Genomic DNA, 17,386 nt, shown 5'->3' on the forward strand with positions numbered 1-17,386 from the left:
AAATTTAGTACAATTTTGATTTGGGTGAACGGATTGAGCTGGAATACAGACATTTGGAATGAGGGTCACTGATGAAGAGTAACAATGAAATGTTTTTGTAAATTCGAACTATAAGGGTACGAAAAGTACTAAATGGTACTAAATTTAGTACAATTTGGATTTGGGTGAACGGATAGAGCTGGAATCCTGAAATTTGAAATTAGGGTCACTGGTGGAGAGTAACAAAGAAAGGTTTTTGGAAATTCGAACTATAAGTGCACGAAAAGTTCTAAATTGTACTAAATTTAGTACAATTTGGATTTTGGTGAACGGATTGAGCTGGAATCCTGAAATTTGTAATGAGGGTCACTGATGGAGAGTAACAAAGAAAGGTTTTTAGAAATTCGAACTATAAGTGCACGAAAAGTACTAAATGGTACCAAATTAGTACGATTTGGATTTGGGTGAACGGATAGAGCTGGAATCCTGAAATATGGAATGAGGATCACTGATGAAGAGTAAAAATGATAGGTTTCTGGAATTCGAACTTTAAGTGTACGAAAAGCAATAAATGGTACTAAATTTAGTACAATTTGGGATTGGGTGAACGATAAGAGCTGGAATCATGAAATTTGGAATGAAGGTCACTGATGGAGAGTAAAAAAAGAAAGGTATTTGGAAATTTGAATTAAAAGTATACGAAAAGTACTAAATGATACTTAATATAGTACAATTTGGATATGGGTTAACGAATAGAGCCGGAATCCTGAAATTTGGAATGGGGGTCACTGATGAAGACTAAGAAAGATGTACCAAAGGTCGAAAAGTCCTAAATGGTAGTGAGTTTAGTATGATTTGGATTTGAGGAGCTGCAATCCTGAAATTTGGAGATTAGTGTTGGAATATAGAATTGAGATATGCAGTTAGCTTTGGAAAATCGTACTAATGTGCACGAAGCAGTACTAAATGGTACGGAATTCGCAACAATTTGTATTTGCTTGAACAGATTACTGTTGGAGTGTAGGATTGAGGTAGTTTTGGAAATTCGTACTTATGGAAAAGTGCTAAATGGAACTACATTGGCTATAATTTGGGTTTAGGTGAACGGATAGAGCTGAGATATGAAAGTACACTTTGGAAAATCGTGTACGAAAAGTGCTAAATGGTACAAAATTTGGTACCTTTTGGTATTTGGTATAGCATTTTGTACAATTTTTGATTTTGTAAATGGTAAAACTGGAATTTTGTAGTTGGTTTTAGATTAGCAATTGGTGTTTAATGCCATGTTTATACTATAGCCTTTTGCCGGGTTAACCTTCTTTTTGAGGATTTATTTGAAATATAAGCAATGGAATTGACATTTAAAACCCAGTGGGCTTGTTAAATCCGGTTATATATAAACGTACTATAAAGTGGAGGTAGGTAGGAGGTTTTGAAAATTCGTACTTATTTATACAAAAAGTACTAGATAGTACTATAATGGGTTTCAGGGGAACAGATAAAGCTGGAAAAGTGAATTGGGGTTAGGATATATGTTGAATATAAGGAAGTAATTTTTGAAACGTTTACCTATGTGTACGAAAAGTTGGGTAACATGTTGGTACCAAAACCATTTTGGTATTGTGTAAACAGTTAAGGTACTAAATTTGGTGTTGGGTGTAGCAACAAAGCTGGGATTATATAATTTGGAAATACGCTATTTGTACAAAAAATACGAAATGGAAAAATATTTGTTATGAAGATCACTCTAAAATTTGAGACAAAGTTTTGAGTTTGAAAAATTGTACTGAATATTGTTCCATTGATATGATGTTAACGCCAAGGCGTTTCTAAATAATTTACTGAAATTAAGAAGTCAAACGTGAAGTATCTTTTCAAAAAATGTTTTTTCTTCTGACCGCTTTGGTATGTTAATTTGAAAACGTGGTCAAATGCGACAATTTTGTTAACTAGAAGTTATTTACCCCCTGATAATAAAAAAACCTAAATTGAAATGCGTCCAAAAAAATTTCCGTTATATACGGTTGACATACCCGTGCACATTAAGTACAATTTTTTTTTAATAACAGTTTTCTGACCTTTCATGCCACAAATTCCGAATTTCGATTGGAAAATGAGCAGAAGATCTTTAAAATACTCTAAATCTTCAAAATAACTCTTCTAATAAACGTGGATTGAAGTGGATATTTGTTAAATTAAACTTGTATATCCTCTGAGTATTCAAGGTGCATATTTAAAGAAAATTGGACAATATAGATTTGTTCTTCTTTTAAAATACACTAAGTCGAGAGGTACCGTTATATGGGGATATACGAAAACGTGGAGTTTTATGGCCATTTTGAATGCCAACAATTTAACGGACCTAGTCGGGTTCTGGGCGAAACCGCTAAAGCTAGAACCTTGAATTGTGAATGTGCGTTATTGTTGTTGTAAAGGGGTGAGATAAAGTTTAGTGTTTGGAAATTCGTATTGGAATTGAATGCTGTGTTAGTGAAGGGGTAAAACCAGGAGTCAAATCTGAAATTTGCAATATGATACGTAGTTTTGGAAATTCGAAATAAAAAATATGGTAGCTTTTTTTGTAAGTTCTGACTACAATCGAAAATATATTGGTAATAAAAATAGGTCTTAGTACAACAGAATCTCCAGTATTCACCATTCCCGTATTAAATATTGTTTATATATATTTTGTTCCCTTTCCGCATACGAAGTAGCGGGCATTTGCTAGTTTATTATATTTTAAATGGATGGCCTAAATACAAAAATAAAATTGAGCCTGATTTAATGCCATATTTTAAAATTCGTCACAATTTGTCTGTAGTTGAAGGAATAATTCTAATGGAAGATAAAATATTAATTCCCAAGTCTGATATTTTTAATCTTGTGTCAGGTTGCGAGATATGTATAAAGTTTCAAAATTCACAAGCAAAAAATGAAATGTTGTCACATGACATAATTGATATCCCATGGTTCAAATTAGGATGTGATTTATTTGAATATGGAGGTAAAACATATCTATTGATTGTAGATTATTTTTCTAAATATTTTGAGGTATCATTATTAAATACAGGCTACAGTAGCTCACAGGTTATTGTTTGTCTTAAATCTATATTTGCCAGACATGGTATACCGCAGTATTTGATAAGCGATAATGGACCACCTCTCAACTCAAAAGAGTTCAAAAAATTTTGTTCAACCTGGGGTATAATACATAACACCTCAATTCCTTATATGCCGAGGTCAAACGGACTCGCTGAAAGATCAATACAAATAATGAAAAAGATTTTAAAAAAGTGTTCAGAAACAAATGATGATCCGTATTTGTCCCTATTGCATTATAGGACTACCCCCCAAGGAAAGTTACCTAGTCCGTCCGAAGTGTTGATGTCAAGAAAATTACGTACCAACCCACATAGGTTTCAATCAGGAAATTTTTGGCCAAAACTCTATTTTTGAAGTTTCGAAATTTTAACTTTTTTTGCACGGAATAATAAAAAAACACCTAAAGTCATCTGAAAATAATTAGTTTTTGTAAATAACTTTAGTATTCGTTGATTGGCGCAGTACCAAAGTTGACACTTTTTCATGTAAAAATAAAACGGACTTTGTGCTGTAAAATATACAATTTTTGTTGTATTGCGTCGCTGCATAAATATACAGAAGTGAGACCAAAGTTATTATGAATCGGGAAGCTGTTAATGAATACTTTCATAATATTTACAAAAAGGGCGATGAAATTTGTAAAATTAGCGTAATAAAAACAATTTTTATACATATATTAAAAATTATTTTTTACAAATATTTTTAAAATATATTTAAACTTTAAAAAAATGTCCAAGTTTGTCCACCTCCAAATTGATTTTGGAAGATAGCTGGGGGTCTGAACTAATAAATTGAGAAATAAATTCTTGCTCAAATTTGCCACAGTTAAAATAAAGTGGATTTTTCTATTTTAAGATGGGAGAATTTTTTGTAAATACCTGTTGTGACTGTACGTAGTATCCAATTGAAATAGAACGGTAATACTTACATCTATCAACCGATTTTTCTTAAAATTCATATTTAAGGGTTTCAGAGTGTAGAAAACAAGTATGTGTAAGTTTTTTGAAAAAAGGTCCATTTTTTGTCATAGCCCTCACATAAAAGTACCGTCCGATTTTAGATATTTTGTGAATTTTAGCGACACTTTATGACCGATTCGGCTGAAATTTGGTATTTCGACCTCTTGGAAGATATGAATCCTTCGTACCAAAAATTGTTAACATAGGTCAATGTTCAACAAATTTTGACAGTTTTTGGTCATTTTGGTAGATAAAACGTAAGAATTGCTGTTTGTACACATTTATTAAAAATAATATTTAATTTCAATACAAAATGGACGTTGAAATAGTTTTGGCCAGAAAATTTGGATTTGGGACCATTGTGCAACCTTCCAATACTTACATCTAAATTAGAGCCTCTTCTCATAAATAAGCAGGAATATATACAAGATTTTAATAAATTGACCAATAAAAGTATTGATCGTTTTAACAAAACCGTGAAGAGATATAGAAAGGTAAACAAAGGTGATAAAGTAATGTTTAAAAGAAATCCTTCGTCGTTTTGGTATCCTGCAGAAATCACTGAGAGTTTAAACGAGCCAAGATCTTATGTTGTTAGGGATGAAGAGGGCAGGTTGTATAGAAGAAATGAAGAGCACATATGGCCAAGAAATGAAATATTAAGACCAATGGATTATAATTTGGAAAAGGAAACCAACAATATACAGCAATCACCTAATGATAGAACTGATATTGAAAATTGTAACTCAGTTGAAAGATCTAATTTACAAAACAATGTTTATACTACCCAAGCTGGCAGAAATGTTAAACCGCCTTCAAGGCTAAAACTTTAAAAACAATAATATAAAATTTAAATACCATATTTGAAAAATCTTGTACTTAGAAAAATTGAGTATTCAACAATATGTAATTAAAATATGTTTACGATTTTACACTTTATCTTAATTGAATTAAAAAGGGGTGATGTAGTGTAAACACATACCTATGTAAATTTAATATAATTTGTAACGCCCGGTCTTTCTTTTGTTATGTATATAAACATGAACTTTACTAAATAAACTTCACTTGTTATCATACCATACACACAACAGTCATGAGTATAAGTAAAGTTGCCTCTACTAGAAAGTCATATGAAAACAATCCTCTCGATGAAAGAGGAATCTAGAATTAGTCAAAATCTTGCTTGCTATTTATCATCCTTTTCGTCACCAAGCAAATATAATTTAATAAACAACCTAGATTTCTTCTCACAATTAAGATTATTTTGTTTGGTCCCGAGGCTTTTGCTAATTACCTATCTACATGTTATTGAAGGTACGGAAAAAATGTTAAGTAATTCCATTTAATCTATCCTTGAGATTCAAATTTCATTAAACAAAGTTTCGAAAATAATAGCAATATTTTAATTATGATTCCAAAAATAAGAACTCAGTTTGTGTGATAGATACGGCGGTGTGTTCATAGAAACGCCTTCCATCGCCAAAGCTTTGGATAATTCATATTTTAAAATTGTTCATCGAACTGCTGGCCTTGTTAGTCGTTGATTTTGTTACATTTCCAATATTCCCAAAAGGCCACTGGGCGTAAAACTAAATTAACTTTGGCAATCCATTAGAATTCTAATTATCTACAAATGTTAGTAACATTCCCTATATTACAATCTCCCACCACCCTCTCGTGCTAAACGAAATTCAAAAAATTCCATACAATTGCCATGTTTGCCTAATAGGCCATTGTTTGAAACGAAAAAAAGAGAAAAAACAACAATAACATTATTTTTATCAATTTTATTTTTCAATTACAACAATTTCCATGTCATTGCCTTGATATGGTCCATTTCATTCCGGTAGTCATTCAAACATTGATGTATTCCAAACATAACCACTGCTGCGTGGTTGGCAATCCACTCTCTGGCATTATTCAACCCAACTGCCTGCCTAGCTGGCTAATTCAAATTGAAAAGAAAATATGTAATAACAAAAATTTCACAATGGCATTTTAATTTAAAATAGAATAGATCTTAACGGAGGCTACATAGGGACAGGCTAACGTGGATTTTCAATCATGAAGCACACAACACATACAAATACACAGTTACTTGCACTTATGATGGCGAGTTTACAAGAATTGATGGACATTGGTCGGTAATAAGACAGCAAGAAACGAAATATGTACGTTAGATGGCCGCAGGCCACAAATACATACACACATTCATACTTACGTATATTATTATATGTAAATATGTATATTTCAATATCTATCTTCTATATATATTAACAAATAATGGAGGGATATAGTCGGACAGGGCCGACCATGTGATACCCTACTCCACTACCCCTGGACATTAGTTTTCCGCAGAATTACTTTTATATGACTGCGACATATTTTATCCATACGGAGTTATTTTTTTCCACGCTTTTTCTCCCATCAGACGCCTCCCCAGGTGGTGGATAGGGGAACGCTCAACAGATATGACGGGTACGGCAAAAATAAAATATGCGGGGCTAACCAAAAAAAAAGGAAAAAAGCGTTAATTTCGGCCGGGCCGAACTTTTTATACCCTCCACCCCAAAATATTCTGAACTAACACCTAAAAACACGAAAAATCGGGAGGTACCGTCATATAGGGGATATAACAAAACATGGACCTATGTTGATAGTATTTGATGGAGAAGTTTTATGTTTCGGTTGAAAAATGAAGGAGAAATTCTAGCTAGTTCGATTAAAAATTGTCGCTAAAGTACTTAATATAGCGAAACTCGGGAGGTGCCGTTATATGGGAGCTACAGCAAAATACGCACGTGTATGTTGACAATTTTTAGTGGAGAAGTTTTGCGAACACTGGGAACCTTAAATGTCGAATTACCGATATTTAGGTAAAAAATGTAGATACAATTCTCAAAATACCGAAAATAGGGAGTTATCGTTTTATGAGGGCTATACCGAAACACGGACCTATTTTGACAATGTATTACAGTGATAATTGGGGCTATACCAATACATGGACCTATGTCGACAATTTTTGGTTAAGAAGTTTCGTGACTGCAGGGAACCTTAACTTTTAAAATATCGAAAATCGGAAGGTATCTTTATGTGGGGGCTATACCAAAACATGGAACTATGTTGATAATTTTTTGTAAAGAAGTTTCGTGTATACAGGGAACCTCAAAAGTGAAGTTAAGGGTAGTTCAGTTAAAAAATTTAGCTAAAACCATTAAAATAACGAAAATCGGAAGGTACCGTTATATGGGGGCTATACCTAAACGTGCTAACACTTTGCTAAGAATTTTCGTGACTGTAGGGAACCTCAAATGTCTAATTACGGGTAGTTCAGTCAAAAAATGTAGCCAAAACCCTCAAAATACCGAATATCGGTAGGCATGGTAGGGGGCTATACCAAAACATGGACCTTTGTTAATTATTGTTTGATGGAGAAGTTGCCTGCAGCCAACCTTAAATGTCAAGTTACGGGTAGTTCAGACAAAAAAATTAGCTCAAATCCTAGAAATACCGAAAATCGGGAGGTACCGTTATTTGGGGCTATATCCAAACATAGACCTATGTTGACAATTTCTGGTGGAGAGGTGTGGTGACCACTAGAACTTCAAATGCCAAATTACAGTTAGTTTAGTTAAAAATTGTACCTAAAATCATCAAAATACCGGAAATCGGGAGGTACCGCTATATGGGGGCTATATTCAAACATGGAGCTACGTTGACAATTTTTGGTGGATATGTGCGGCGACAACTAAGAACTTCAAATGTCAAATTACAGCTATTCCAATTTAAAATTGTAGCTAAAATCATCAAATTACTTACAATCGGGGCTATCGTTATATGGGGGCTATATTCACACATGGACCTATGTTCACAATTTTTGGTGCAGAGATATGGTGACCACTGAGTACTTCAAATGTCAAAATTTCAGCTATTCTGATTTAAAATTGTAACTAAAATTATCAAATTAAAATCGGGATGTACCGTTATATGGGGGCTATATCCAAACATGGACTTATATTGACAATTTTTGGTGCAGAGATATGGTGACCACTGAGTACTTCAAATGTCAAATTATAGCTATTCCGATTTAAAATTGTTGCTAAAATCCTCAAAATACCGAAAATCGGGATGTACCGTTATATGGGGGCTATATCCAAACATGGACCTAAGTTGACAATTTTTGGTGTAGAGGTGTGGTGACCACTAGAACTTCAAATGTTATTACAGCTAGTTCGGTTAAAAAAGTAAAATTCTGAAAATACAGAAAATCGGAAAGACCTATGTCCATAATTTTTTGAATATAAGTTTTGTGGTCACTGGGAACCCTAATTGTCAAATTATAGCTAATTCGGTCTAAAAATGTGACTAAAAACGCCAAAATGCCGGAAATCGCGGGGTACCGTTATATGGGGCTATACCAAAACGTGGACCGATATAGCCTATCATCGAACTTGACCTTCCTACAAACAAAAGACTTATTTTCCCAAAATTTCCTATCTGCATTTTAGTGGATTCTAGAGTGATTATCACAGACAGACGGACGGACGGTCTTGCATAGAACGACTCAGAATTTTACCCTAATCATGAATGTATATACTTTTTAGGGTCGCAAATGAATATTTCAATGCGTTACAAACGGAAAAACAAACTTAATATACCCTCCATACTATGGTGGAGGGTATAAAAAAGGAAAACGGCTGTCCAAAGAATTGGCGGCTGCAAACAGCGTCTGTACTTCATAAGAGCGGCTGAATAGAATTTCAACTAGTTCTTTATTGCAAATTTTCGGCATCCTCCTAAATCTGATGACCGCACAAAATTACTCATTTTGTTTAATTTTCTGGTCTCTCTTATTGTCCTATTTATCGACACAGAGTCAGGGGTTAAGGGAACTGATGAGAACATTTGGCTGCTTCCGAAACTATAGTCTTCTCTGCCTCCGCTCGTAGTAATCAATTTCATTACCCACTGTTAAACAATTTGTTCTTCAAATATTGAAGCAAGAAAATGTGGACTTTAGCTGAAATAAACACATAACATTTAGAAACAATTCTAAAAAAAATCGCGGCTTGATATAATAAGCTGTGTTAAGCCATTGCCGTTAACTGAATATGTACCCTTTGCGATGGTGTCAAAATATTCTTGAAAAGTTTGAAAGAAATGTATTCGCGAAAATCAAATTTATTACAAAATTGTAAGTATTTCCAAATCTATATTTTTAAATAATGATAAGCGCCATTATTTAAAAATATATGTAAAAAAAATTACAACAGCGTCCAGACATTGCACTATAGGCCAAATGGCAAGTTTCTGAGGCAAATAGGTACGGAAAATCGGGAGGTTTGTTTTGGGGCTATACCAAAACATGGACCTACGATGGTTAAACATTTTAAGTAAAATCCTCAAAGTACCGAAAATCGGGAAGTATCGTTATATTGGGGCTATGTTGAAAATTCTTGATGCAGATGTGTGGTGACCACTACAACCTTCAAATGTCAAATTACAGTTAGTTCGGTTAAAAATTGTAGCTAAAATTGCAAAATTACTGAAAATTGGGAGGTACCGTTATATAGGAGCTATATCCGAACATGGACCAATGTTAACAATTTTTGATGGAGAGGTGTTGTGACCACTAAGAACTTCAAATGTCAAATTACTGAAAATCGGGAGGTACCGTTATGTGGGGGCTTTATCAATACATCGACCTTTCTTGACAATTTTTGGTGGAGAGGTGTGGAGACCACTAGGAATTTCAAATGTCAAATGTTCAAATTACAGATAATTCGGTAGGTAAAATTCTCAAAATACCGAAAATCGGGAGGTAACGTTATATGGGGCTAACCAAAACATGGACCCGTGTTCATAATTTTTTCGAATATAAGTTTTTTGGTCACTAAGAACCCTAATATCAAATTATAGCTAATCCGGTCTAGAAATGTGACTTAAAACGTCAAAATACCTGAAATCGGGCGGTAACGTTATATGGGGGCTATTCCAAAACATGGGCCTATGTGAACTAGTTATATAAGTTTCTTGACATTTAAGAACCCTAAATGTCAATTTATAGCTAAATCAGTCTGAAAATGTAGCTAAAAACGTCAAAATGTCGTAAATCGGGGGTGCCGTTATATGGGGGCTATACCAAAACGTGGACCTATGTCCACAACTTTTGTTATATAAGTTTATTTACACTTAAGAACCCAAAATGTCAAATTATAGCTAAATCGGTCTAAAAATGTAGCTAAAAACGTCAAAATACCGTAAATCGGGGGGTACCGTTACATGGGGGCTATACCAAAACGTGGAACTATGTCCACAACTTTTGTTATATAAGTTTATTTACACTTAAGAACCCTATATGTCAAATTATAGCTACATCGGTCTGAAAATGTAGCTAAAAACGTCAAAATACCGTAAATCGGGGGGTACCGTTATATGGGAGCTATACCAAAACGAGGAACTATGTCCACAACTTTTGTTATATAAGTTTATTGACACTTAAGAACCCTAAATGTCAAGTTATAGCTACATCGGTCTGAAAATGCAGCTAAAAACGTCAAAATACCGTAAATCGGGGGTACTGTTATATGGAGGCTATACCAAAACTTGGACCTATGTCCACAAATTTTGTTATATAAGTTTATTGACACTTAAGAACTCTAAATGTCAAATTATAGCTAAATCGGTCAGAAAATGTGGCTAAAACCGTAAAAATACCGTAAATCGGGGGGTACCGTTATATGGGGGCTATACCAAAACGTGGACCGATATAGCCCATCATCGAACTTGACCTGCCTGCAAATAAATGACGCATTTTCCCAAAATTTCAGCGTCCTATCTCCATTTTTGTGGATGCTAGAGTGATTATCACAGACGGACGGACGGACATGAACAGATCGACTCAGAATTTTACCCTGATCAAGAATATATATACTTTATAGGGTCGCAAATGAGTATTTCAATGCGTTACAAACGGAAAAACAAACTTAGTATAACCCTCCATACTATGGTGGAGGGTATAAAAATCAGAAAGTCAGAAAGTCTGTATACCAAAAAGTTATTTTGGCAGTTCTCTCTCTTGTTAATTTTAAAAATACAAAAATTAAAAAATGTGCTGAAAACACAAAAATTGTGAGAAAAAAATAGAAAAGATGAATGAAAATAATATAATTAAACATTAATTAGATATCTAAAAGAAGGACAAATAGTTTTTCAGTTAATATCAGTTAGTTTTACTAGTCTTTTTGGCGAAACTTTCTTTAAAATCAGTAAATAAAAAGTCTGAAAATATGAATCATGTTACTATGAATTATGTACCATGTCGTATGAACGGGTTAATTCGTGTACATAATTACGAGAGCGAACAACGTGATTCAAATGCTGGTATGAACATGGCAGAAAATTGTCTAATGTAATTATAGACATAGAAGAACTACAAATATGTACATTTTGCTGTGTAATTTTGAAAACATGAGGAGGCTCTTACTCGCAATGGCGGATAAGGATAACTTCTTTCCAAAGAATCGGAAGATTTTAAAGCAGGTATATCATTGATATTGATTTTACGATGAAAATATAAACTTTGATCAACTTTGGGTAGGAAAAAGCCCACAGGGTGGCAATCAAAAAGAAAAAAATAGAGTAACAACATTTATACGGAAAAAATATTTTAACAAAATGTGTGTATCTTACCACACAAAGTAATATAATACCCCGATTACATTTAACCGGATTAACCCAGTGGGTTTGGGTTTCAAATATCAATTCCATAGCGCAAACGTCAAATACATCCTCATGAAGTAGATTAACCCGGCAAAAAATCTAATGTAACCGTACTATAACTGAGATCCCTACAATTCATAAGATCAAAATATAATAGTAACTGAGCCAAAATACTAATACTAGCCACTAGTTTATCGGAAAATATTGCCGCTCTAGTGTGTGAGGTGGATAATATTTCTTATCCACCTTTGCATAAATATATTTGTATAATGGGCCACTTCAGCTGTCTTATTAATACTGTTATGTTCATAAAAACGAAAAGTTAAAGTGGGTCATAGGAAAGGTTCGCTTTTTCTAAAACGGATATATTGTGGAACTTTGAAAGAAGTTATTGGTAACATGTAGCTGTACCAATAACTCGAAATTGTCAATAGTAGCCTTATGTTACTTCCTCAGAAAACCACAGAGATGTTCTGTATCGGACCACACTTATAATAGTGGATGCAGATGCGTGTCCTTCACATCAAAACTAACTCATTCGGAAATGTTAAAAATAAGCAGACATTACACACTGTTTTCTATAGAAAGAACATAATTTTATATTTAAATAAAAGCATTTGTTTTATACAAAATATAAACAACACTGTCATCATTACATCTTAAATTATTGGTTTTGTTTAAAACTTAGAAATCGTCAATAAATACAAATGGCAACGTTATGCATCAATACAAAAAATATAGAAAATATAAAAGTAGTAAGGACTCAAACATATAAAATATGCATTTACAACATAAGTATATAATATAAATACCAACATAAACTGAAAGTTTATACAAATATGTACTTAAAATACTATAGAGCGCAATTACAATTTTACATAGTAGGTACAATTAAATAAATAAAACGTTCAAAATTATTTCTCTGATTGATGTACAAAAGTTGTGAAAACTAAACAGATACAAGTACAAATAAAAGCTAAACTTAAAAACTAATTTATTCGTAGTATTATAAAAAAATCGTGATGATGGAAGCTTTTATCTGGACAATATTATTTTTAGTTTTTTTATTCTTAATCCCTTTGAGATAACAGAGAAATCTATTGCCTAAGATAACTTATAACTTAGCCTATTGATTTTTCTCTCTCTCGCACACATTTGCTGACTATTTTCTTCTACGATTCTTTTTGTAACCCTTGCCATACCAACCGGCTTGGGTTCGCGCCAGTTTACGTGGAAATGTATTATTCAAATGCAATTGTCGTTTGGCTGTTTCAGCGGCTGCTATATGAGCCAGTGATATATTTTCATCGTAATCGTCCTCATCATCTTCGTCGGTATATGAACAACAATCGCAGAGTACAAAACGACCATTTCGGGCCCTTTTCTTGTGCTTCCTTTCATTGAGGTGGAATTTCTTATAGAATTGACATTCGAATTCGGCATATTGATCAAAACAGAAATCACAACGGGCAGCTGAACGATTCATGGCAAAATTGGGCACAACTTGAAAATCCCAAATGTTGAGATCATCGGGCGGTGGGAAAACTATACTATGAAGGCCGGAATAGGCGTAACGGGCATCGTACCACAAGGGTAATTTGCGTATTAGACAAGGTCTTCTTTGCGGTGTTAGATCGCCCAGCTTCTTGGGTGATGACAGGGACATGTTCTTTAAAATGTCCATTTGTGATTCGATGTGCTCATCAACATGTTCATCTTCGGGTGGTTTTTCATCTGCCGACAAAGTTTCCTCGTCTAAATCTGCTGCCATATTTTGCACTTGTACTATTCTTGGGTTCGGCGCCAACTTGGGGGTGGGTGACATTTGTATGGGTGCCAAAGGTGGAGGCTCCTTTACGCTTATCGTAGTGGAAATTTTACTATTGCCGCTATTTTTTAAACCATTAAATGGTTGTGATTCTAGGCCAGTATCAGTTTTGAATTGTACTTGTATGCATTTGGGCAATTTCTTTAAAATATGCAAAGGGAAATTGTTTTGGGGAGTTTTTGTATTCGCCACTTCAACGCATTGAGTTGGAGTTTTTGGGGTTTGATTCAATGAATTGGGAATTTTAAGGCCATTATAAGGTTTATTCAAGCTATTGTCACTTTGTACCAATGACAGTTTGGGTTCATCTGTTAGGGCGGGATTTTTTATGCCCATTTGATTGCCAAGTTTTTCCAGAAATTCTTCGGTACTGTTTGTCAGTTCTGTGGCTTGTTTGATTAGCATTTGTTCACTCTTATGGAGTTCAGCAATTTCAGCCAATACCTCACTGTTGGGTTCCAGTTTTATTGGAGAGTTTATCGCCATTTGTTGTGGATTACTGGGCTCTAGTTTTATTTCTTTTTTTGGACTGTGAAGAGTTGCGCTTTTTGGATAAAATCCATTGTCTGTTTTGATTTCTACCGAGAAACCCTTACTTCTCAGGCCGTTGAGTAAATCTGGTTCAATTTTGGGCACTAAAGGTGGTGCAGCACATCCAGCATCTTTAGAATTAGAATCACTTCTTAGCTCCGCACAAAGACCATTCGGTTTTGTAGTGTCATTTTCCTTTTTCAACAAACCGTTGATTTTGTCCTCAGTCTTAATATCAGATTTTGTAGTGGCAATAATTTGAGTATTGTTGTTCATTGCAATCTTTGATACAATATCTTTCAGTTTTATGAATTCAGCTGACGAATTCCCTACAGCAGTTTGAGCTGGATTTTCAGTTTTAAAAGCATTTGTCCCAAGCACTGGGGAGTCATTTGAATACTGTTTTGTTGCTTGCAGGATACCAGAGAAGTCATTTCCCAAACCTTTTCCAACAACGATTTGCGATTTCTTATCCTCCTCTGCTTTTATGTCATTCTTCGGATTAGCTGCACCTGAATCCAATTTTAATTCTTGTTTTATTTTATTTTTCAACTCCAGGTTGGTTTTAATCCTTGAACCCATTTGTTTAAGTGGCGTCCGTATGCGTGGTCCCTTACCTATGCGATGATATTCAGTGGCAGTACCCGTACAGGAACTTTCATCACAACTCATTGCCGAGTCTTGGGTTTCTTCAGCTGCCGTAGTAGCTGAACTGGATTGTGTGCCCGTTTCATCCTTTTCGTCATCATCTTTCGTTTGCTTTAACAACGGTTGGGTAAGTGTGTGCAACTCTTCTGGCATGAGCAGTGTAGCATGGGCAAATATGGGATCTTTTTCCTTGCTATAAACTGGTACTGGAATCTTCAAATGTTTCATTAGCAACTCCATAACACGATCGCATTTGCCATTTATTTTCACTTGGGCCAGGTTATCCTTCGGTGTCCACTGTAAATTTACAATACAAATTTTGGCTCTTTGTCGTGGCGGTTTATCCATTTGCCACAGCCAGGTGTATTTCTTAAGTACCTTTAAACTTGACCCTAAACATAGAATGACATCAGCTTTTTCGGCATGTTGGCAGGCACCAGCCCAATTGAGAGGCCATCGTATGTTACCACGTTCCCCAAAATGCACAATTGTATCGCTCAGTGGCTCCGAACATTTGTGACAAAGACGATTGGTTTTGTGGCAGTAACGGGCAGTCATTTCGGTGGTATCAAAAAGCCTCCAATACACTGAGTTCGGCTTACAGTGTTTGCACACTTCGATGTACATGTTGCCATGAATTTCGGATAGTGATGATTTTGGCAGTCCGGATCTTAAATGTAAGCCATCACAATTTTGCGACACAACATAGCGCAAAATTCCACGCCGATGGAGTTCGTAAAGAGCCATGTGGGTATATGTTGGATTAGCTGCAGATAAATCATGTTCACCAATATCTTCTCCCTTCTTAAGGAGCGTCCAAATACCTTTACTGCCGCGGTAATCGGGAATTAATGCTGCCGTACTTATGCCAGCACCTGTGTAGCATACCAAGTGTTTGGCTTGCAATATAATACTGGCCAATTCTTCGATTTTGCCCTCAATAACCTCAATATCATCTTCTTTCTCTATAACACGTTCTTTGTAAATTTCCACACGTTCTCTGCGTTTTTTAACTTGTTTCACAATTTCCGGATGTTTTTCCAAAAGTCGACGTTCTTCGGGAGTATGAGTTGATTCACATTTTCGATATATTGAATAGATCTGGGAGGAAATTAGAAGAGAAAGAAAAATAGTTTAGAATCAATACCAAACACAAAACAAAAGAAAACTGGTCATAAGTTTGAAAAGGACGAAATTTTTATAAATTCCGATCTCCTGAAAATGCGCCACGACAACCAACCTATCTGGATGGTAATATATTATATAGATATGTTCAAACGATAAAATACGTTTAACTTACTCCATCCTAAATTGTATATGTACGATTTCCTTTCAATACTAATTTGCTTCTATTATCTTTTCAATCACAAACATTTCTATTCAGGGTAAAGGACAATCATAATCCACAACAAAATCATAAGCTTTGGCAACTGTGTAACAACATTTACTTTTATCATGTGCACAAACACACCCACCCCAAATACCACTCACTACCACCACCATCCCAGACGACAACAACAATAACAACAAAAAGGAACATTCACACATAAAGTACAGTGTACAGCACATCTACACAACATAGAGGAGGCACAAATCATAGCTAGCTATTGGTGGTAATTGGATTGAGCGCAAATTATCCAACCAAACACCTAAAACAAATTTAAAATAGACAATAACTGATATCAAAAAAATTATTTACTTTACGAATAGTATCCTTTCTGCGTCTCTTTTCATTATCTGTTTTGGCCGGATTCAATTTAGCTCGTGTTAGATATGTTTGCAGAGCTTCCTTGGCAGATTCTTCTTTTGTGGGAATATCATTATCCTGTGATGATGATTCCACATCTTCAATGTCCATATCGGGATCGATATTTTGATGATTGTCTCTCATTTCAGTTGCTGAATATTCGCAGCATGTAATTACCAATTCCTTCCTTTTAGTTTTGTCTATTTCATCAACTTGTCTGACCACCAAATCACTGCTGAGTCGTACGTACCAACGTTTTTTGATAGTTTTGATTATTATTTGTGTTGTTGTTGGTACTTCTGTTGGATTAATCAGTAACCCCCCTTCTGCTGGATGACGTTTGGTTAAATATAGAGACGAAAGAAGCTGCCTGCGCTTTTTTCACACACATTTCATTAATAAATTGTTGGTGTTTTCCTTTGCTTCTTCCGTGTTATTGGCGTTACTTATATAAATCCATTCTTGTTTTTATATTATCTTCGTTTAGCGCGAGTTATTTTGATGTTTTATTTTGGTCATTAAATTTATTAATTATTCTTTTCGTGAGACACAAAAACACAAAATAAACAATGCGAATGACGGTTCAAAGCGAAACAAAAGATCTATAGATCGAAAATGGCGGTACTAGATGGATCTATAGATCGAAAAATGCTAAAATGGATCTATAGATGGAAAGACGAAGGAAAGAAAAAACAACAAAAAAACTTTGGCAAATGACAATTTTTGAAAAAATCCGTTTTTTCATTTGGATCGAATCCCCTTTCAAGATTTTTGACTTTATTACTTGTTTTTCTTCACATTCCGAGATTGTGCCTCTTTCATTTCTCGTTGATTCCGAGATTCTGATATTTTCGACATTAAAGAGTCGAT

At 34.6% G+C, this 17,386-nt stretch overlaps 1 protein-coding gene across 1 annotated transcript; it reads right to left on the bottom strand.

Annotated features, from left to right (window-relative positions):
* Positions 1–12,336: 12,336 nt before the first annotated feature.
* Sirt7 (sirtuin 7) lies at positions 12,337–17,122 on the bottom strand. Its single transcript, XM_073985686.1, has 2 exons — positions 16,469–17,122; positions 12,337–15,870 (listed from the first exon to the last, which is right to left on the bottom strand). Exons 1-2 carry the CDS (start codon positions 16,658–16,660, stop codon positions 12,925–12,927), a joined length of 3,138 nt encoding a protein of 1,045 aa, XP_073841787.1. The 5' UTR covers positions 16,661–17,122; the 3' UTR covers positions 12,337–12,924.
* Positions 17,123–17,386: the final 264 nt, after the last annotated feature.

This window comes from Musca autumnalis, unplaced genomic scaffold (genome assembly GCF_047663935.1).
Source record: "Musca autumnalis isolate F117 unplaced genomic scaffold, ASM4766393v1 scaffold_1, whole genome shotgun sequence".
NCBI classification, from domain to species: Eukaryota; Metazoa; Arthropoda; class Insecta; order Diptera; family Muscidae; genus Musca; species Musca autumnalis.